Source organism: Balaenoptera musculus, chromosome 8, assembly GCF_009873245.2.
Source record: "Balaenoptera musculus isolate JJ_BM4_2016_0621 chromosome 8, mBalMus1.pri.v3, whole genome shotgun sequence".
Classification (NCBI taxonomy): domain Eukaryota; kingdom Metazoa; phylum Chordata; class Mammalia; order Artiodactyla; family Balaenopteridae; genus Balaenoptera; species Balaenoptera musculus.
In genome coordinates, this window is record NC_045792.1 from 48221226 (window position 1) to 48243819 (window position 22594).

At 39.5% G+C, this 22594-nt stretch overlaps 1 protein-coding gene across 7 annotated transcripts in view; it reads right to left on the reverse strand.

The window, feature by feature from the left end:
• Positions 1–22594, reverse strand: part of ANKRD42 (ankyrin repeat domain 42) — a 76424-nt gene that overhangs the window by 23167 nt on the left and 30663 nt on the right. For 5 of the 7 annotated variants that reach the window (XM_036860053.1, XM_036860055.1, XM_036860050.1 and 2 more), the window contains 5 exons: positions 20927–21052; positions 19511–19616; positions 15633–15808; positions 10107–10233; positions 5930–6074 (listed from right to left, as the gene is read on the reverse strand). In XM_036860053.1, the coding sequence (XP_036715948.1) occupies positions 5930–6074; positions 10107–10233; positions 15633–15808; positions 19511–19616; positions 20927–21052 (680 nt within the window). Of the gene's footprint in view, positions 1–5925; positions 6075–10106; positions 10234–15632; positions 15809–19510; positions 19617–20926; positions 21053–22594 lie in introns of all 7 variants that reach the window. The other 2 variants (XM_036860054.1, XR_005020877.1) reach the window with 2 other exon arrangements.

Here is a 22594-nt window from a genome sequence, read left to right on the forward strand (position 1 = left end):
GTCACAAAGCTAAGTAAATGGCAGGATTCAAATCCAAGTTTTGTCCAACACTAAAGTTCATGCTGTAACCATTCCTCCATCCTGTCTTCCAGCAAAAAATTTGCTCATTCAGTTCCTAAAACTGCACTGTATACTGTGTATACTGTGCTACAGGTATACAAAAAGGAATGAGATCTGGTTCCCACTCAGGAGTCTGTGGTGGAATAGCAGATATAAAAGAGGTGCTCAGTTCACTCCCCAGCTTTCAAGGGGTCCTCAAGATCATTAGGGGATGAATGCAAAAATGTCTATGAAAGAAAAACACTGAGGTAGAACAGGAGTTTTAACCTCATCCAACTAGATAAAATTAGAGAAAGAATATAGAAAATGTAGGAAAAGAAAGGAAGCTACTTGTCAGAGGTAGCCAATTTTCTACTGCTTAATAGGGTTACCAGACTTTCAGAAACAGTTAATATTTATTTTCCTTTACTTTTTATATATGCTAACTCCTAAAGGAGGTTTAAACAATCCCAAATACTCTAGAAATAGTGGTCAAATACCAAAGCATCTACTAACGTCAAATATGTAAGTTGTTCTATCAAACCAAGCAAGCCTTACTGTAAACTAGTTCAAAAGAAAATATGTGCTTGGCACTCAACAGGCCTCCAGTAAGTGTTCGTTGAAAGTTCCAAACTTTCAAATTCCAGAAGTTTCTGCATTTGGGGAACATTCTTCACCAAGATTACTCATTCCCTCATCATAAATTATAGCCAGAAACATATTTCTCCCTAATATGTGTTTTCTCCCAAACTCAGGAAAAGAGAACTGCAATACTGAGATATTAAACGCATGAATCATGGTGCTTAGGCACCTAAAGCAATTCTAAGTGTAAATTAAACAACCACCCCTGTGTAAAAATATATATTTTTAAAATATTAACCAGTTTCCATCTGAAAGAATTTACAGGTTTGTTGAAGAGATTAATAATACTGCGTGAAACTGTTGACAGGTTATGTGTCTACAAATTATTGCCTGGGTATATGGAATTCTTGTTTTTAAAACAACTTCAGGGCTTCCCTGGTGGCACAGTGTTTGAGAATCTGCCTGCCAATGCAGGGGACACGGGTTCGAGCCCTGGTCTGGGAAGATCCCACATGCCGCGGAGCAACTAGGCCCGTGAGCCACAATTACTGAGCCTGCGCGTCTGGAGCCTGTGCTCCGCAACAAGAGAGGCCGCGATAGTGAGAGGCCTGCGCACTGCGATGAAGAGTGGCCCCCGCTTGCCGCAACTAGAGAAAGCCCTCGCACAGAAACCAAGACCCAACACAGCCAAAAATAAATATAAAAATAAATTAAAAAAAAAAAAAAAGAAACAACTTCATGCAATCTGATAAGTTTTGGGAAGCATACACAACTAAAAGGAGATAAATCCCACTTTGATTACCAGAACAGTCTCTTATCAGAGTGTCAAAACAGTATAACCAATAAAGAGAGAGAGAGAAATCACAAACTTCTAGAACTTCCTTAGACTAACAGCTCAGCTTGGATAAACTCACTTAAGCCCTCAGATTGCTCCAAGGGCCCTTACAGGCTCACAGGCTAGGATGTCAGAGGACAGGGAGAAGCCCAGCAGAGACCATATCAAAGGCCAACCCGGTTCCACATCCTTGTAGGTAGAAAACAAGGGTAAGTTAAACACAGAAGTATTCATAGAATATTACCAGTTCCAGGTTGGCCGTTCTTGATTAGCAAGCATGGCCCAAAGCTTTAGACCAACGACTTCTCGAATGATACTGGTTTTGGAGATGGAAGCTATGAGGAGTTCAGTGCTGCATCAATCTGTGGACAGACATCTCTACCAAAGCTATTATAGTTCCCATCTAGTTTAGGTTTTTTAAGTAAACATTTTTATTTAAGTACAATACACATATCAAAAAGCACCCCAAAAAGTGTACAGTGTGATGAATTTTTACAAAGTGAAAACACCCAATGTGACCACAACTGAAATCAAGAAACTGAACATTACCTGTATCCCAGAAGCATCCATTTGCCTCCTCCCAGGCACTATTAACTTGATTTCTTTTACAAATTTTGGGACTGCATGGCATCATACTGTAGTTTTCTTTTGCTCAGCATTATGTTTGTGAAATTGACCCACAGTGATGTGCAGAGCAGTAATTCATACATTTCCACTGCTTTATAATATTCCATTGTATGATTATACCAAAATGTACTTATTCTTACTGTTGATGGAATTGTTTATCTAGTTTGGGGGATATTTATAATAATGCTAATATGAATATTCTTGTTCATGTCTTTTGGTGCCCATCTGTGTATATCAAGAGACATGTACTCACTGCACTGGGAACTGAGTCAAAGATATGTATACGTTCAGCTTTACTCAATATGGCCAAACAATTGTCCAAAGTGATTAAAATCAATTTACACTCCACCAGTAGTGTATAAGAGTTCCACTTGCTCCACATCGCCATCAATACTTGGTAATGTCTGTTTTGTATTGTTTTAATTTTAGCCATTTTGGTGGTATATTGGCATCTTATTGGGTGTTAATTTATATTTGTGATAACTAATAATTCTGGTAACACTTCTGAGTACATTTTGATGTTTATTGGCCACTTGGATATCTTCTTTTGTGAAGCGCCTGATCATGTCTTGCCTGGTTTTTTACTGGGTTGTCTGTCTTTTTCATACTGGTTTGTGTAAGTTCTTTGTGCTTTTGGATACAAGGAAGGAAAATAAGAAGGAAGGAGATATATTTTCCTACTCTTTGGCTTGCCTTTTCAATCTATTAATGTTGTTCTTGATAAAGTGAAGTCTTATTTTAATAAAGTCGAATCTATCAATTTTTTTTTCTACCCCAAAGTCACAAAGATATCCCACTGTGTTATCTTTTGGAAGCTTCATCACCTCAACTTTGGATTTAAGACATATCTTGAAATAAATGTTTGAATTACTGTGTATAATTCCAGTATAAGTAACATTTTATCAAATTACTATAAATTTTATATTTAAATTTTCATAAATAAATTCACTTATTTGAAGAGCTAACATCAAAAATTTTAAAGACCAATTTTTCAAACTAAATTTTCTCATAAGCATAGTGAGTGAGCTGGAAGGGCAAGGGGGCTATACTGGCAGTAACAAGTGTCATTAAAAGGGGGTTAGGCAGTTAGGTTCAAATCATGGCTGCCCATCTAACAAGCTCTGTGACTTTACGCGAATTCCTTATTTTCTCTGATATTTGGTTTCTTATTTGTAAAATGAAGATAATAACGTGTGCCAGATATAAAGTTCCTGGCACTGAGCGCAACACATAGCAAGTACTCAGTAACTGTTGATGATGATGATGCTATTAATCAAGGCAAGTTAGATGATCTCACAGAACTTAAATTTTCAGTGCTGTGTGTAAAGTAGCCAATTAAACTATAATACAAATGATGAGGTGCCCTCAGAGCAGTACAAAGTGCTTGCTGAAAGGAGGAAAGATCATTTGTGGTCAGGGGGGTTAGGACAAGGTTGACGAACAAGATGGTTCCTAAAGAGGATTTTGAGAGGCAGAGTTAACAGAAAGGTTTCAAGGTATATGGACAACATGAGCAAAGGCTTGGGGGTGGGAAAGTGTGGGGCAAGTTCAGAAAAGGTAGGCCACGTGTAGGAGAATAGAAAACAATAAGGCTGGTGAGGTGGGTTAATGCAGGCTGAGACAATATGTGAGAAAACACTATAAAAATGTATTATTATTATCAAAACCAGTTGTTATTATAAAAAACCTATTTAAGTGCATTATCTCAAACTATCCTAGGAATTTTTTTTCTGGCTAAAAATTATACTCTTGCAGATTCTTTCACAGGGGAAAAAGTCATATGCAATCATAGGTCCTTACCAGAAGGTGGCAGGAGAGATTTAGTCAGAGCTTCTTGAAGCCTCTATATAAATGAGCACTGAATCAAAAGTTCATTTTATTTATACTTTACATATTTAGACTCCACAATAAACTGATTCCTCCTACTTTCAGATGCAAAGGGCTATACACATTTATTTATCCACTGACTGTTTATACAACTCAAATGTAGAAAATTGAAAGAAAGGAAAAAAGAGAAAAGGATATGAGGAAGGTAGAATATAATACCATGAATACTAGTAGACAGAAAATACCTCAGGAGTTCTACACAGTATTTCATCTAACATCAATACCATCCCATGAGGTAGGTGTTATCCTCGTTTTAAAGATGAGGAAATTGAGACCCAGAAGCTTTTGCAGAACAGAAAATAAGCAGCTGCCATGAGAGGTCAGTGACATTTGCTCATTTACAAAAACTCGTGTAACCTACAGCAGGACCGCAAAAAACGATGGACCCAGAGTACAGGGACCTCGAGTCAGCGCTCCTGAAAGCTACACATTGTTGGTAGAGAGCAAGGTCTTAGGAAGGATGTGCTCTATTAGTGTGTGACATCAAACCACCCTGGGAACAGACATTTCTGGGCAAGAAAAGAATAATTTTAAATAGCTAAAAACCAAAAATTTTCTATGTAGACCATCAATCTGGATTGACTCAAAAGGTCTGCAGCTTGGGTGATCTCCAAAAGATCTAGGCAGCTAGCTAGCGAAGAACAATGTATGTTCTTGCCTCTGAGGAGACTGGAACTGGCAGAGTTCCTGCCACAAGGTGGAGAGGGAGCGGACCTGGAGTGTCAGTGGTAGTTTATAAAAGGTGTGTGTCTGCTAGCCAACACCACATGACTGCCCCAGCCAGCCTCTCCAGACTAAAGTGTCCCCAGAGGCTAAACGTGGTATAAGATGGTCACTGCAAAAATGAAGATAATGGATTAATTATGATGATTATTTCTATCCCTTGGAAAATTAAGCACTGGTGAGATACCAAAACCCAGAGAAAGTGAATTTGTATACAGAAATACACACATGTTTGCAGATGAACAGAATGTTGTCTAATATGAGACCAAACCATTAACAGCGGCTTCCTCTGGAGAGTGGAACTTGGTATGGGGAGGAGCATCTGGCCTGTTTTTAACATTTTACAACAAGCACATATATTAATATCTTTAAGTGGTTATTAAAGAGACTAATGATCAGTTTGTACAAAATAAAAAGAAGCCAGGAAGTTTTTATATCATATTTGAGGTGATGTAGATCTGGAACAAAATTAACTTACCCACGAGGACTGAAGAAAAAAATTCCCTATGGAAGGAAAATATGAAACATACCTGAATCCCTACACTATGTCACATGAACTGTCCACAAAGGCCACATCTTCAGAGCAGAGGAGAGTGAGGGTCAAAGTTTCCCTGGTGAGCTTTCTGCCTGCTCTACTGAGACTAGATGGCCTGAAATACAAGCACCACTGGGGGTTTCTTGCTGTCACTTTCACTCTATTTTCTATACTCCACCTGCTTTTCTTCATTTGTTCTTTGTTATCTGTTTCTCATGTCAGTTTCTTTTTAGAGCAGTTTATTTGGGATATTTAGAATTAAAACATACATACTCCATAGCTGTCTCAGAATTCTTATTGATTACTCTGCTTATAAAATTTTTTTCCTTACATGATACAGTAATAAGAATAAAACTTACTGCACACATATGAACCAGGTTGCTATTCCAACTGATAGATAGGTAGATAGATAGACACATATGTATGTGTATGTATATATAGTTTTATAGAGTAATGTGTGTGTGTGTGTATATATATGTATGTGTATATGTATATTCCTTTACTCCTTACAACACTCTAGAAAATATAAGTTATTAACTCCAACTTACAAATAAGGCAAAGAGAGGTTAAATGACTTGTCCAAACCAAAAAGGGCTGCAGCCAGGATTCAAACCCAAATAGCCCCCTCCAAAGCTGGTACTCTTAGCTACTCTTGTATACTACTTCTTGAGAAAGATAAATGTGTTAAGAAGGATACCAACCACAGCCGCAAAGTTGGGAACCTGAGTTTTCTCCAGCATCTCCCTGAGTTGATCCACCTCTGCTCGATACTCATCCAGCTGACATTCTAATTTTTCTCTGCGTAGTCGTTCATACTCCAGGTGGCCCTGCAGCTCTTTGATAGTCCTGTCAAAAAAATTTGGTTTCAATCAATCTCCAATATCAACTAGCAATTATTTTTGGTAATAGTGAAAAGTATCCATACATTATATACATTATATTTAAGGCAAATAAAACAAAGAAAGCATTTTTTCAACAAATATATATTGAGGGTATACTATGAGCCAGCACTGATCTACATACTGGATATAAAAGTAGTGAACAAAACAGGCCAAATCTGCCCTTGTGGGGCCTACCTTGGCAGCAGTGGTGGAAGACAGTAAAGAAAATAAATAAGTAAATATATGTATTTAAATATAAGTAAGTAAATATAAGTATGTTGGAAGGTGATAAATGCTAAGGGAGAAAAAAATAAAGCAAGAAAGTAATAGAAATGTTGTTGAGGAGGGGGTTAATACCTCATACACAATGACCAGGGAAGGCCTTACTGAGAAGGGGGTTTGTGAGCAAAGTCCCAAAGGAAATAAGAGATAATCAAGTAGACATCTGGGGGACGAGCATCCCAGACAGAGAGAATAGCAAGTGCAAAGGCCTTAAGGCAGAAGAACACCTGGTGAACTTGAAGAAAGAAGCCAAGGTGGCTGGAGTAGAGTCAGAGAGGTAAAAGGGAGCCAGAACAAGCAGGGCCTGGTAAGTGGCAACAAGGACCAGGCTTTTACTGTGAGTGAAACGGGAAGCCATTAGAGGATCTCAACAGAGAAACGGCATGATCTAACTTAAATGTCTTTTGCTTTGTTTAGCTTTGTTTTTTTTTTTTTTTTTTTTTTTTTTTTTTTTAAATTTATTTATTTATTTTATTTTTGGGTGTGTTGGGTCTTCATTGATGCACACAGGCTTTCTCTAGTTGCGGCGAGCGGGCTTCTCATTGTAGTGGCTTCTCTTGTTGCGGAGCACGGGCTGTAGGTGCACAGGCTTCAGTAGTTGCGGTGCGTGGGCTCAGTAGTTGTGGCGCACGGGCTTAGTTGCTCCGCGGCATGTGGGATCTTCCCGGACCAGGGCTCGAACCCGTGTCCCCTGCATTGGCAGGCGGATTCTCAACCACTGCGCCACCAGGGAAGCCCTAGCTTTGTTTTTTTAATGATGTACTTTGAGTGAATTACACAAATATCAAGTAAACAACTTAATGAGTTTCCACGAATGCATCCACCATGACTACCAAGATACAAAATACTTCCATCATCTCAGAAAGTTCCCTCGTGCCCTTCCCAGGCAACCCTCACTTCACAGAGGCAACCACACTTCTGAATACCTATCGTGTTAGATTCGTTTTGTCTCTGCCTGTAAATGAAATTGTACATTATATTCATTTGTGTGCCTGGCTTCTTTCAGTCAACAATATGTGAGATTTATCTGACTTAGGTTTTAACATGATGAACAGACTGCAGGGAATGAGGGAGCAGGGACAGGAAGTTGGGAGACATATCAGGAAGATGTTAAAATATATCCAGACAAGCAATGCTAGGACTGGAACCAGGGTTTCTTTCTGCCTTATTGCTGGATGGTGAGGGCACCGGAACTCCCAAGGCATGCTGAGTTGGATGTCAGCTCTGAAGGAGGGCAATCTAAGAGTATACAGTAGTAGCTCTGGTATGGAAGTGAGTGGGGTTGAGGTTGGAGATAGGAAAGAAGAACATTAACTGTGGAAACCTAGAATTCAGCAAATGAGAAAAGAAAATCAGCCAGGACAGAATAACACAACCACGTTTTGCTGTATTCTGAGTTTCATCTAACCAATCAATAACAACAAAGGCAAAAGGACATCCCTCAAACTAATACTTATCCAGGTTTCCTTTACCATTAGATATAAGATCAGGAGTTTGTACCCAAAGAATAAATGTCTTAAGATGTACTCAACACAAAGTGAGAAACACATACTAGAGAAGAAGTAAAGCTTACTCAGAGGAAACACTGCAGTCTCAGCTAATAAGAAACTACAATCTGGCACAAAGGCTAAAGCAATCTTTATTAAAAAAAAAAAAATCCTGCTCAAATGACTTACATCAATATAATAACCATTTCACAGTGAAATGTGAACATTAGAATTAAAAGTTCCATTAAAGACTATTATTAAAATTGTAATGACCTTGGATAATAGGTTTGGAGTCATACAGACTCAGACACAAATCCTGGCTCCACCCCGCACCCTTAGTCCTCCCTTTGTGACTTCATGCGAGTTACTTAACTTGTAAGTTCAGTCTTGGTTTCCTAATCCACGTAGTGAGATAATAGCTAATGGAGCTGTGAAGATTGCAGGAAACAATACATACAAGAGGCTTATACAGTGCCTACCATACAGTAGTGCTCAGAAGTACTGCAAGCATCCCTAGCAGTAGTACAGTAATAAGCCTTGGAAGAGAAGTAAAGGAACAAAATTTAAAGCTCATTATCTAGGAAATAATTGCTCTACTGTGAAGTACTTTTCTAGACTACAAGGGAGCTAAGAACTTTCGGCTAGGTTCTTAGGCAGAGGCCAATACTAAAAATATTCTACATCTCAAACACTTTAATCAATACAGAAGCAGTCAAGAATTCCCTGGTGGTCCAGTGGTTAGGACTCCACGCTTCCATTGCAGGAGGCACGGGTTCAATCCCTGGTCAAGGAACTAAGATTCCGCATGCTGTGCGATGCAGCCAAAATATCCATACCTACATACATATATAGAGAGAGAGAGGCAGTGGACAGCTACTTACGTGATGTGATTTATGAGATACCAAGAAGGCCCCTGATTAAAAAAAAGAAAATTTCTTTTTGGTCTACCACAACTTCCTAGTGCCTAAAATCCCATTAAGAGACAGAGTATTTTGGCTTAAGATTTTGTCTTCTGTTCAAACTCCCAAGTACCCATCTTATCAAAGATTTAGATGTTACTCTGAATACATCTACCAGACCTCTTACTGAGATTAAATTCAGCAGAGGGTGAATGCAAGAGAAACAGGAGGTTCTAAGAGTATGAGGGAAAGAGGCCCAACCGAAGGAGAGGGCAGGGGAAGCAGGGAATCCACGTGCACTGCTCTTTACAGACCCCTGTTCTGACTAAACTGGAAGTCTCCCCTCCTGTCTCCCTGTGTTCCCTGGCCACTGTGGAAAGCAGAGAGACAAGCAAAGAGGCAGTGGGAGGAAATAAACACTTGGCATCCTCTATCCCAGCAGCCATTAATTAACTAGAGAGGTACCATATGTACCGAGAGCCAATTTCAGGTGCAGGAAGTGAAAGGTGAGGGAATATGCAAGCATTCTGAGGGGTGCCACTGTCCGTGAACATAGGACTAGGTTGGTGACTTGTGAGCAAGCAGTCCAATTCGATAGGGATGGCTAGAGACTGTGTTGGTTGAAAAGCTCAAAGTAGCTGTGGTCTCAAAAAAACGAAAACAAAAAACAGGAACTCTTCTTAGCGTTTTAGTTTTGCGAGACAAAAAGTTCTGGAGGATGGCTGTACAAAAATGTGGAATGTACTTAACACTACTGAATTCTGCCTTAAAAGTGGTTAAGATTAATTTTATGCTATGTATATTTTACCACAATTTTTTTTTAATTTTTAAAAAATTTTTTAAAATTTTTTTAAAAAATTGGTGCACAATTTTTTTGCACCACCACTAAGACCTGTGTTGGGTCTGTTGCTGCGCGCGGGCTTTCTCTAGTTGCGGCGAGCGGGGGCTACTCTTTGTTGCGGTGCACAGGCTTCTCACTGCGGTGGCTTCTCTTGTTGCAGAGCACGGGCTCTAGGTGTGCGGGCTTCAGCAGTTGTGGCACACGGGCTTAGTTGCTCCGCGGCATGTGGGATCTTCCCGTCCCAGGGCTCGAACCCGTGTCCCCTGCACTAGCAGGTGGGTTCTTAACCACTGTGCCACCAGGAAAGTCCCTTACCACAATTTTTTTAAAATCTTAACACCTTCTCCATCTGGGGGCTTAGGAGGAAAACAGGTTGGAAACTCACACCCTTTGGTGGGGATGAAACAATAAGTTGTTGATCAACAAACCCTCACGTGGCATTTAGAAAGGTAAGTAAAAACAAACCATCAAAGTTTTGAGGACATTACTTTTCAGACTCAAGCTGTTCTTTCTTCTGCTTTACATCTTCTTCTGTTATGCCTCCCAAGTGTTTATAGTTGCTCTCAGCAATTTCCAGGAGGTGTCTCAATTCTACAATTTTCTTATAAGCTCTCACTGCAAGACAGAGTTGAACAGGAAGCTAGTTTAGACAGGTAACAGCTCATGTGCTCACAGGATGCTGGTCCTGGAGCGTACTCTTCCTCTGAAGCCAGTGTCTGCACGGTCAGTGTCTGTGTGGTTCGGGGAAGGAGATGGAGGGAGGGTGGTGTCTACATAGAAGGATACGTGTCAGTAGCAGAGTATTGGGGTGAACAAGCAGTGAGACATCTAAATGCAGGATTCTGTCCCTGCTGTCGGAGGATGTATCATTGTTATGACTGTTAATACCAGGGGAGGGGAGGGGAGGGGAGGGGAGGGGAGGGAGGCTGGCTAGCAGTGTTTTAGGACTAGTTGTATATTACAGGACCAGGCACAATCTATTTATGTCGGAAAATTAGAAAAACTGAAATATGCTTGATTTATTTATGATAAATCAGAACTAATCCAGCCCCCAAATTTTATGATTAGTCACTTGTAAGATCTAGGCAAGAGGATATTGAGAAGGAAGTGTGTTGAGAGCTACCTTGAGCTATTCTCCAGCTGTCAAAACCATGATTTTTTTCTATCCTTTGTGGTACAAGTTCTCAACCTGGGGTGATTTTCTCCTCCAAGAAACACTTGGCAATATCTGGAGACCTTTTACTTGTTAAACCTCAGGGGATGGAGGGAAACAGACTATTGGCATGTAGAGGCTCAGGATGCTACTAAATATCTTAAAATGCACAGGTGGGCCCCCCTCAACAAATAAGTATCTGGCCCAAAATGTCAATAACACAGAAGCTGAGAAACTCTGCTTTACAACCAGGTTAGCAAATCACAGCCTCTTCTCCCTGACACTCACCACTCTGATTTATCTCTCAATAGGTTAGAGCTGCAGGTTCCAAACTACATACATCAGAATCAACTGGGGTACTTTTTAAAAATGTATATGTTTGAGCCCCATAGCAGTCCTACAAATTCAGGTATCAGTAGTTAGTAAAAGCTCCTCAGACAATTCTGACGGGCAGACAGGTTTGGGATCCACCATAACTAATAGCAAACAAGTAGAGGGGACTTTTTTTTTTAATGTTACATAGAATGGAAAGAATTGTGATGGTTTATTTAATTCTTTAATATTTGAAGGCTATGTTTTGAAAGAGCTGTTCTATGGGATCATAGGAGGTAAGAGCTAGGATTAATTGGGATTAGTTCCAGGAAGAAAGATCTTAACAAAGGCGAAACTTTTCAACAAAAACAGTTAAGAGGGTGGGAGGGAGGGAGACGCAAGATGGAAGAGATATGGGAACATATATATATATAGAACTGATTCACTTCCTTATAAAGCAGAAACTAACACACCACTGTAAAGCAATTATACTCCAATAAAGATGTTAAAAAAAAAAAAAAACCAGTTAAGAGCTATCATGTATTTGTGGAGTGCCTGTGATGGGAAGGACACTACGATAAGTGCCTTATACATTTACCCCTGTCAAAAGGTAGAAATGGGCCACATGGGCGATAGTGGGGGCCTTGTCACTGAAGGTGATTGGATGCTGGATGACATGTGACAGGAATGTTGAGCCAGGAGTCAAACATCAAATGGGGTTCTATGATGCCATGACCCTAAACCTAATTCACTAAAGAATGCTCTGAATTGAGGCTCAGTTCCAAGAAGTCTGCGATGACAAGAAATCCAATCAGTTCCCTGTAGGCACTCTGGCAAAACCTAGTGTTCCAAGAAGAGACTGGCCAGTCCTTTGGATTTTGCCCTGGAATAAAATTAAATAGGGACAAGAAAATAGCACATGACTTCATATATAGTACCTTCACTAGCTGCAACCACCCCAGCTGGGCACCAGCCAGAGCCTCACTATATGGCAAGGGTGTAAGAGTGCATTTGTGTCAAACACACCACAGAAGGAAACTGTTCTAGCCTCGTTCTTGGTCTCTCCTGAAACATCTTTTAAAATTTTTGTGATTCACTGACAATGATCACTTCACAAAAATCTCCTACTCAACTAATTTCAGAAGACACTGAAATTCTACAAATCAACTGTTCATCTTCTGCAGTTCTAGTAAGTCCTTGCTAATTCTCAGTACAATCAACAAAAAAGAAATTTAAGCACAAACAAAATTTTAAAATTGATAAAATGGGGGCTTCCCTGGTGGCGCAGTGGTTGGGAGTCCGCCTGCCAATGCAGGGGACACGGGTTCGAGCCCTGGTCTGGGAGGATCCCACATGCCGCGGAGCAACTGGGCCCATGAGCCACAACTGCTGAGCCCGTGATCCACAACAAGAGAGGCCACAATGGTGAGAGGCCCGCGCACCGCGATGAAGAGTGGCCCCCGCTTGCCACAGCTGGGGAAAGCCCTCGCGCGGAAACGAAGACCCAACACAGCCAAAAATAAATAAATAAATAAATAAATTTAAAATAGATAAAATGGATTTCATCAAAATTAAAAACTTGCACTGGCAAGGACATCATTAAGAAAGTTAAAAGACAACCCACAGAATAGGAGAAAGTATCTGCAAATACTTATACTTGCAGATATAAGGGACTTATATCTGCAAGTACTCTTACAACTCAACAGTAAAAAGATAAACAACTCAGTTGAAAAATAGGAAAAGGATTTGAATAGACATTTCTCCAAAAGCTATACAAATGATCAATAGGCACATGAAAAGATACTCAACATCATTATTCATTAGGGAAACACCAATCAAATCTACACTGAGATACCACTACACACTCACTAAAACAGTTTTAGTTATCAACAAGACAAACAATAATGAGTATTGGCAAGGATGGGGAGAAACTGGAACCCTCAGGCATTGTTGGTGGGAATATAAAATGGTGCAGCTACTTTGCATAACAGTTTGAAAGTTCCTCAAAATGTTAGACATATTTTTACCAGACGATGCAGCAATTCCAACTGCTAGGTGTATATCCAAGAGAAATGAAAATACATTTCCATTTTCAAAAAAGCACATATACAGGGCTTCCCTGGTGGCGCAGTGGTTGAGAATCTGCCTGCCAATGCAGGGGACACAGGTTCGAGCCCTGGTCTGGGAAGATCCCACATGCCACAGAGCAACTGGGCCCGTGAGCCACAATTACTGAGCCTGCACGTCTGGAGCCTGTGCTCCGCAACAAGAGAGGCCGCGATAGTGAGAGGCCCGTGCACCGCGACGAAGAGTGGCCCCCACTTGCCACAACTAGAGAAGGCCCTCGCACAGAAACGAAGACCCAACACAGCCATAAATAAATTAATTAATTAAAAAAAAAAGCACGTATACAAATGTTCATGGCAACATTATTCTTTTTTCTTTTTTTTTTTTTTTTAATTTATTTAGGCTGTGCCAGGTCTTAGTTGTGGCACTCTTCGTTGCGGCATACGGGATCTTTAGTTGCAACATGCGGACTTCTTAGTTGCGGCATGCAGGATCTAGTTCCCCAAACAGGGATCAAACCCGGGCCCCCTGCACTGGGAGCGTGGAGTCTTACCCACTGAACCACCAGGGAAGTCCCAGCAGCATTATTCTTAATAGCCAAAATGTGGAAACAACTCAAATGTCCAACAACTGACGAACAGATATATGAAATGTGGTATAGGGACTTCCCTGGTGGTCCAGTGGCTAAGACTCCACATTCCCAATGCAGGGGGGCCGGGTGTGATCTCTGGTCAGGGAACTAGATCCCACATGCTGCAACTAAGAGCTCGCATGCTGCAACAAAGATCCTGCATGCCGCAACTAAGACCCAGTGCAGCCAAATAAATTTAGGAATAAATAAATAAATAAAAAATTAAAATTAAAAATAAAATAAAATGTGGTGGGCTTCCCTGTTGGCGCAGTGGTTGAGAATCTGCCTGCCAATGCAGGGGACACTGGTTCGAGCCCTGGTCTGGGAAGATACCACATGCCGCGGAGCAACTAGGCCCGTGAGCCACAACTACTGAGCCTGCGCGTCTGGAGCCTGTGCTCCGCAACAAGAGAGGCCGTGACAGTGAGGCCCGCGCACCGCGATGAAGAGTGGCCCCCACTTGCCGCAACTAGAGAAAGCCCTCGCACAGAAAACGAAGACCCAACACAGCCAAAAATTAATTAATTAATTAATTTTTAAAAATAAATAAAATAAAATAAAATAAAATGTGGTATATCCATACAAAAATATTATTTGGCAATAAAAAGGAATAAAGTATGAAGTAATGATCCACGTTACAATGTGCATAAACCTTGAAGACATTGTGCTAAGTGAAAGAAGCCCGTCACAAAAGACCATATATGGTATCATCCCATTCATATGAAATGCCCCAAATAGGCAAACCTATAGAGACAGACAGTAGATTAGCAGTTGCCTAACTGGGGGGTGGTTTGAGGGGAAGGAAGAAGGTAGAGGTTAGGGGGATTGACTACTAATGGGTATGAGGTTTCTTTTGGGGGGTGATGGAAATGTTACAAATATTATTGTAATAATGGTTGCACAAATCTGAATATACTAAAAACCATTAAATTGTACACCTTAAATGGGTAAATTGAATGGTATGTGAATTATATCTCAGTGAAGCTATTTAAAATAAAGCTGTCAGGAAATTCTGAAGGGATCATTGACTCTGAGCCTCACTGTGGGGTGATCCAGGTGGGCTGCTTGTTGGGAGCCCCTAATATTAGCATCTTTTAGGTTGCATTCACCAGGAAAGAGGTTTCTACCATCACATGGAGAGTGAGGTTCTGCCTGACGATGTTCTGGGAGCTCTTAAAAAAAATTTTTTTTTTAATTTAGACATGAATTAGAAGTTTTTCTCAGAGAATACAGTTTTGGTACAACTAGTTTTTCCTGCCAGAATAACTGAAGATACTTTCCAGAGATCACGAGGAAGGGAATTGACATTTACTAAGCCTCTAGGCACTTCCCATTCTCTAGTGCAGTCTGTGGGATGACATTACGTTAATATTCTCATTTTTACAGATGAGGAAACCGAGGTTCAGAGAGTAACTAGAAAGAGTTCAGCTACAAAGAGGTGAAGCTCTGATGTCTGAATCCAGTGCCCAAGCTCTGCTCACTTTACTACAGCTGCCTTTGCTTTGGTTAGCCTCTGTTCAAAAAGATCCTTCTCACCTTTCTCCTATGAAAGAGTGCCATTGAAACAGTTCTTCTCATCCATTCATATGAACCATGGCTCTCTGACAAATATCATGAGAAGTGAAATCGGGTTATATGGCAGGAAAATACCCCTTTCCTCTTTGAGGGACAAAGATCATGTCTCACATTCTTTATATGTTCAACAACCCCTAGTACAAAAATCTGTACTAGTTCTGGTTCCCCAAAAAATATCAAAGTATTTTACTTTGTAGATGGTAGTTGTCTTTAAAATAATTCCCAAATCTGTGGTATTTTTTAAAGGAAAAATCATGGAAGAGTTGGCACACTTACCTCTGGCATCTGTTTTATCCGACTCACTGAGACCTATATCATCCTTGGCATCAGTGCTTCCCTCAACACCATGTCTTATGAAAAACTTAATATCATTTTCATCAATTTCACTCTCATCATCTATATCATATTTCTGTAGTCCTTCCAATAGCTTTACTGCTGCTAAATGGGCAAACCTGTAGAAAAGAATTAGTAATTACAAGATCCACAATCTTTTTCAAATTGAAATAGCAGTTTGCATTTAATTTAGGAAATTACACTCTACATTATCCCACCAACTCACGCACCAGTGAAGAACGAAAACTGTATCTGAAGGTCAGTGACAATTTGATGCATATCCAGCAATGTGGGGAATTCAAACAGTTAGTGGAAACTAAGGACAAGCAGTCATATTAAAGACTGATCCCAGAATTTTTTTTTTTGGCCACGCCGCGGGGCTTATGGGATCTTAGCTGCCTGACCAGGGATTGAACCCGGGCCCTCGGCAGTGAAAGCGAGGAGTCCTAACTACTGGACCACCTGGGAATTCCCAGATTCCATTTTTTAGTGGCAAAAATCCAACTGAAAGAAGTGACCCAATATCAAAAGAATATTTGGTGTGCCCCCAAACGGAGCTGCTCAACTGAGTAGAAACCCCGGAACCACCCTACTTGATTTACCTGTATTTACTACCCTTTCCTGATGGCCTAACTTAGATCATAGAATTAGTTCTGGTTCGTTTTAGGGAAAACTATAGCTCTAGCACCCTTAATCTTCATCCTTCCTCAACCCTCAAAGCACCCAGCATGGCTTTTAAATTTAATGGAAAAATAATGACTTTTATATCCACATTTCTTATTTTCTTTGATCCTTCCCACATCTCTATGAAGCTTCTAATAATATACCCTTGGTTTTCAAGTTGTTGTTGTGATTGTATGTAATCTGTATATTTTTCCCACAGTTTTGCTAATTAAAATGTTCAATGCTTTCTCTTAGGACATGGAGAATTACTCGCTAAACATAAAAACCTCAAATTTTATTTTGTTCACACACTTCCATAACCACGTGCACATGCACACATGTATCTTTACCTTTCACCAGGTACTGCAAATCATTAACAATATAGTAATAAACACAGGAAGTTGTAAGGTTAATAGAATTCATTATCTCTATTACTAGATTGTCACTTCACAGCTATCATTTACTGAGTACTTGTTTTATGCCAGACTCAAGGTTATTTCTATAACACTACACTCACACTAGCACTTTGGTGCATGAATGACAAAGAAATGTGGGCCAGAAATTATGAATATCTTCAGATACAGTACTAAATCACCCATGTGATACTGATACAAAGACAGACAAATAGATCAATGGATAAAATACAGACTACAGAAATAAGCCCACGCATACATGGACACCTGACTTGGACAAAGACACAAAGGCAATAGAAGAAAAAGGACAGCTTTTTCAACAAATGGTGCTAGAACAATTAGATATCCATATGCAAAAAAAAGAACTTGGATACATATACCTCATACCACATACAAAAATTAACTCAAAATGGATCACAGACCTTAATGTAAAACCTAAAACTGTACCTATAACAATGTCTAAAAGAAAACATAAAAGAAAATCTTTGTGACTTGGTGTAAATCAGAGATTTCTTAGATATGATACCAAAAGCATAACCCATAAAAGAGCAAATTGATAAAAAATTTTTGCTCTTCATTGTTAAGAGAATGAAAAAACAAACCACAACTGGGAGAAAATCTTCACAAAACAAAAATCTGAGAAAGAACTAGTATCCAGAATATAGAAAGAGCTCTAAAAACTCAACAATAAGAAAACCACCCAAGTTTTAAAAGTGGCTAAAAGATCTGAACAGTCACTTCACCAAAGGAAAACATACAAATGGCAAATATGTATATGAAAAGATGCCCCAAATCATTTTCCATTAGGAAAAAACAAAAAACACAATGAGACACCACTACACACCTACTGGAATTATGAAAATAAAAAAATCTGACAATATCAAATGCTGGCAAGATAAGAAGCAACAGAAACACTCATCCACTGCTGATGGAATGCAAATTGGTGTGGTCACTTTGGAAGGCACTGTGGCAGTTTCTTATAAAGATAAACACACCCTTAGCATCTGACTCAGCAATCCTACTAAGTATTACTCAAGTGAACTGAAAACTTATGTTCACACAAAAATCTGTATGTGAATGTTTATAGCAGCTTTATTCATAATCACCAAAAAGTAGATACAAACAAGATATCCTTCAACAGGTTAGGGGATAAGCAAACTATGGAATAGTATGGAATTCCACAGTCAATGGAATACTACTCAGCAATAAGAGATGAACCACTAATACACATGAATGATTTTCAAAATAATTATGCTGAGTGAAAAAAGCCAGATATATAAGAGTACATACTGTATGATTCCATTTATATAAAATTCTAGCAAATGCAAACTAATCTATAGCGACAGAAAGCAAATTAGTGTCTGCTTGGGGATGGGGCAGTGGAAAGCAGTAGGAGGGAGAGAGATTACAAAGGTGCACAAGGAGATTTTAGGAGCTGATGGATATGTTCACTATCTTGATTGTGGTGATGATTTCACAGGTATAAACATATATCAGAATTCATCAGTTTGTGCTGTACAAATATGTGTACTTTACTATATGCCAATTATACCTTGATAAAGCTATTTTAAACAAATAAAAATAGTGGGCCTGAGTTGATAATGATGCTACTATGTGGTAAAACAAAACCATATTCCATGGTTTCAAAGAGATCCCACAGACAAAATTTTAAGGAACATGAACTCACAAACAAAAATTGCATGGCAATTTAATGAATAATTGGGCCCTTGCATCCCATCAAGCCTCATGTGCAACTTTTAGCCCACACTCCTACTTTAGATTCAAGCAGTTCTGAACCACATGCGTTCCTCAGACACACAAGGTGTTATCTTACAACTCTTCCTCCTTCAACTGTCAGCATAAATGTTGCTTTCTCCAAAAAAAGTTTTCCCAGACTTCTATATAAATTCTGTCCCCCACAGTTGCCTTCATAACTCTTACCATCATCTGTATTAACATTTCTCCCCCACAACTTTAGAATAGGAATACTTGGGCTCTTTTTCTTCTGCGCTCTTACTGCACCTTATACATGACATGTAATACGACATACTGATTATAATCAATAAAAGTTATGTTTGCACATTTGTCTCTCCATAAGACTGTAAGTTTCTTGAGGGCAAGGACTATTTTTTTTCATCTTGGTAATCTTAATGCTAACCACAGCACTTGGAGCATGGTAAGTATACAGGAAGTTAAATGAAAAAACAACCAAATGAACAGATGGATGAACTAAATATTCCGTGAGGGCCTGACCTGAATGAGTTGGAGGTGTTCAATAATAGGTGTTACATTTAATTCAAATATAAATATTAAAATTTGTTTCAAAATCCATGTGACTCCTTTTGATTACTCCTTTTTATCACACAGCATTTCTCAACGGGTACCAGCATTTGGGTGGGACAATTCTTTGTTGTACACTACTGTTCTGAGCACTGTAGAATGTCTGACATTCCTGGACCTGACCTCATGAAACATTAGTGATGGTCTCCATCACTGTGACAACCCCCTCCCCACATTTCCAAATGCACACCCCCCGGGAAGGGGGACTACTACCTCCCAGCTGAGAATCACTGCTTTAGAGAGAAGAGCTGATATGCTGTCAAATGTCAATTCAGCTTGAAAATTGTCATTCCGTCAGCATTTGACTGAGTCCTATAATCCAGAAATCTTCAGAGATTTCTGAGTATAGGAGAGTAAATGCAAAACTTTAAAAACAAAAGAAAGAAGCAAAGCAGATAGGGATACCTCTTAGCCACATCACTGGGTTTCTCCCTTGCTTTGTTGGTAATATTACTGTCTGCTCCCATTTTAATTAGCCACTGCAAACACTCTATGTGGCCTTGCCCAGCAGCTGTAAAAACAAAACAAAATGTACACACAAAAAAGTTATTGTTATTAGAACAATTTTCTAAAATTTTGGACAGTACCACTGCAGAGTACTTTTGTAAATACTAATCCTGACAATAACCAACAGAAGTAGGTTGGCCAGATGTTATTTTCTCTATTTCATTTATTCATTCATTAGACAAATATTTAATCAAGTATCTGCTGTACTCAGCCCCTATGCAGAGAGCTTTGCATACAGATATAGACATTGAAGCTCAAAGAGGCTATTTAACATCACTCAGCCAGTAAGTAATGGATTTGAAACTATAATCTAGGTTTTTTTCTAATCCTTATCCAGTGCTCATCTACTGTATTCATAGCGCCTGACCAATCTTGTATCAGGCCAAATGTAAGTGCAATCTGTGTGAATGTGAAAGACTTTGAAAATCTTTTGCCATCTTGTATAAATAGCTTATTCCTCTGACCCTCATAACTCAAAATGTTCAGGGCTTCTCACTGATTACCTAAACTGTTCACCACCTTTCCTTAAAACACATGCACTCAATATTAATTTTCACCTCCACAACTCTGCTTATGTGTCTTCTCACCTAGTGCCCACCACTCAATCATATGATCATCTAATTTCTCCCCTCCTTCTAGGTCCATCTCAAAATGCAGGGAAACTGTTGGGGGGAAACTCAGTCTAAAAAAGATCTGAGTTTAGGTGCACTAAACAACAGACTGGAGGATAGGACAGAACTTAGCAAGTGGTTGGCATATATAGACACTCAATAAATGTCTATAGAGTTGATGAATAAATGAATGGAATAAATGAATGGAAAAAATGAATGAAATCTCAGCTTTGCTCTTACTAGCTGTGTAACCTCAGTCAAGAAACCTGAGGGGGCACTTCCCTGGTGGCGCAGTGGTTAAGAATCCGCCTGCCAATGCAGGGGACACGGGTCCGAGCCCTGGTCCGGGAAGATCCCACATGCCATGGAGCAACTAAGCCCATGTGCCACAATTACTGAGCCTGCACTCTAGAGCCCATAAGCCACAACTACTGAGCCCATGTGCCACAACTACTGAAGCCCGTGTGCTTAGAGCCCATGCTCCGCAACAAGAGAAGCCACTGCAATGAGAAGCCCGCACACCGCAACAAAGAGTAGCCCCTGCTCGCCTCAACTAGAAAAAGCCAGCGCGCAGCAGCAAAGACCCAACACAGCCAAAAATAAATAATAAATTTTTTAAAAAATAAATAAATAAAAAATAAAAGCTAAATAACTCAACAGCAATTGTGTCAGAACTGAAGATGAAGCAGGAATCATAACTTACCTTTATGCATAAGAGTTGATCCATTATTATCACGTTCATTAATATTGATTACTCCATCTTCTATTAATTTCTTAAGCATTTCCAAATCACCCTTAAAGGCAGCCACATGACCTGGAAATGCTAAAGCTATGAATAAAAAATTCAGCATTTCAGGAAACAAAGGAATTCATTCCTTTTCCCTGCCTTAATCAGTCACACATTTCAGGTTTCAGTATTAACGCAAGTATGAGAATGTTATATTGGAATTAGTTCAGTTGATGCAATGACAAGTAATAAAAAGAGAATCATAAAATAAGATTATTATTAATTGTGTAGCCTTTCCATCCCTCAGGATCTCAAACATGCCAGGAATATATGGTACCAGAACTATTCTTGCCATCTTCCCTGTTTCTCTCAGGCCACCACAAAACACAGGGAGATGGTCATTTTCAACCCTTTGTATAAAGATATACTTGGTCTCAAGTCCTACATTTGCACAGACCACTCCCTCTCTGTTTACAAGTGAAGAAAGCAGAAGAAACTGGAAGGAGATAAAGTATATGTGTGTATCTATACATAAACATAGACATAGACAGGTGTGAATGCACCTGACCTAGTGCCTAGCACATAGTAAATACTTAATAAAATGTTTTTAATGATAACAACTATATACTGAACCCTTACTGAATGACAAGCATGGTAGTAAGCACTTGTAAGGATTGCCTCATTTAACCCTCTTAACGACCCTGAGGTAGCTATCCTCATTTTTATATGTGGAAAGGAAACAACCTAGAATACCCAAGGAGTATTTTAAAAAGAACAAAGTTGGAGACTTACAATACCTGACTGTAAGTCTTACTATAAAGCTACAGTAATCAAAACTGTGTAGTACTGGGCTTCCCTGGTGGCGCAGTGGTTAAGAATCCGCCTGCCAATGCAGGGGACATGGGTTCGAGCCCTGGTCCGGGACGATCCCACATGCCGCAGAGCAACTAAGCCCGTGCGCCACAACTACTGAGCCTGCGCTCTAGAACCCGCAAGCCACAACTACTGAAGCCTGTGCACCTAGAGCCTGTGCTCCGCAACAAGAGAAGCCACTGCAATGAGAAGCCCGCGCACCGCAACGAAGAGTAGACCCCGCTCACCGCAACTAGAGAAAGCCCGCGCGCAGCAATGAAGACCCAATGCAGCCAAAAATAAAATAAATTTATTAAAAAAAAAAAAGAGAGAGACACAAGAGAGCTTGCTTCCTCTCTTTCAAAAAAAAAAAAACTGTGTAGTACTGGTAAATAAACAGACATACCAATAAGACAGAATGCATAAACAAAATATGCATCCATACAATGGAATACTATTCAGCAATAAAGAGTAACGAACTACTAATATACACAACACAAATGAATCTCAAAAGATTAGAGAAACCCATTAGAAATCCATTTCCATTAGAAAACCCAAACTAATCTATAGTGACAGAAAACAAATCAGTGGCTGTGTGCCGCCAGGGTGAAAAGAGGGATGAACTGCAAGAGGGTATGAAAAAACATTTGAGATGAACTGCATACTTTAAATAAATACAGTTTATTTTATGTAAATCATACTTTAATAAAGTTGTTTTTAAATAAGGATATCATTTGTGAAAAAACAAGTCACAGTGTGAGAGAAAATATCTATATCAGATAAAATTAATAA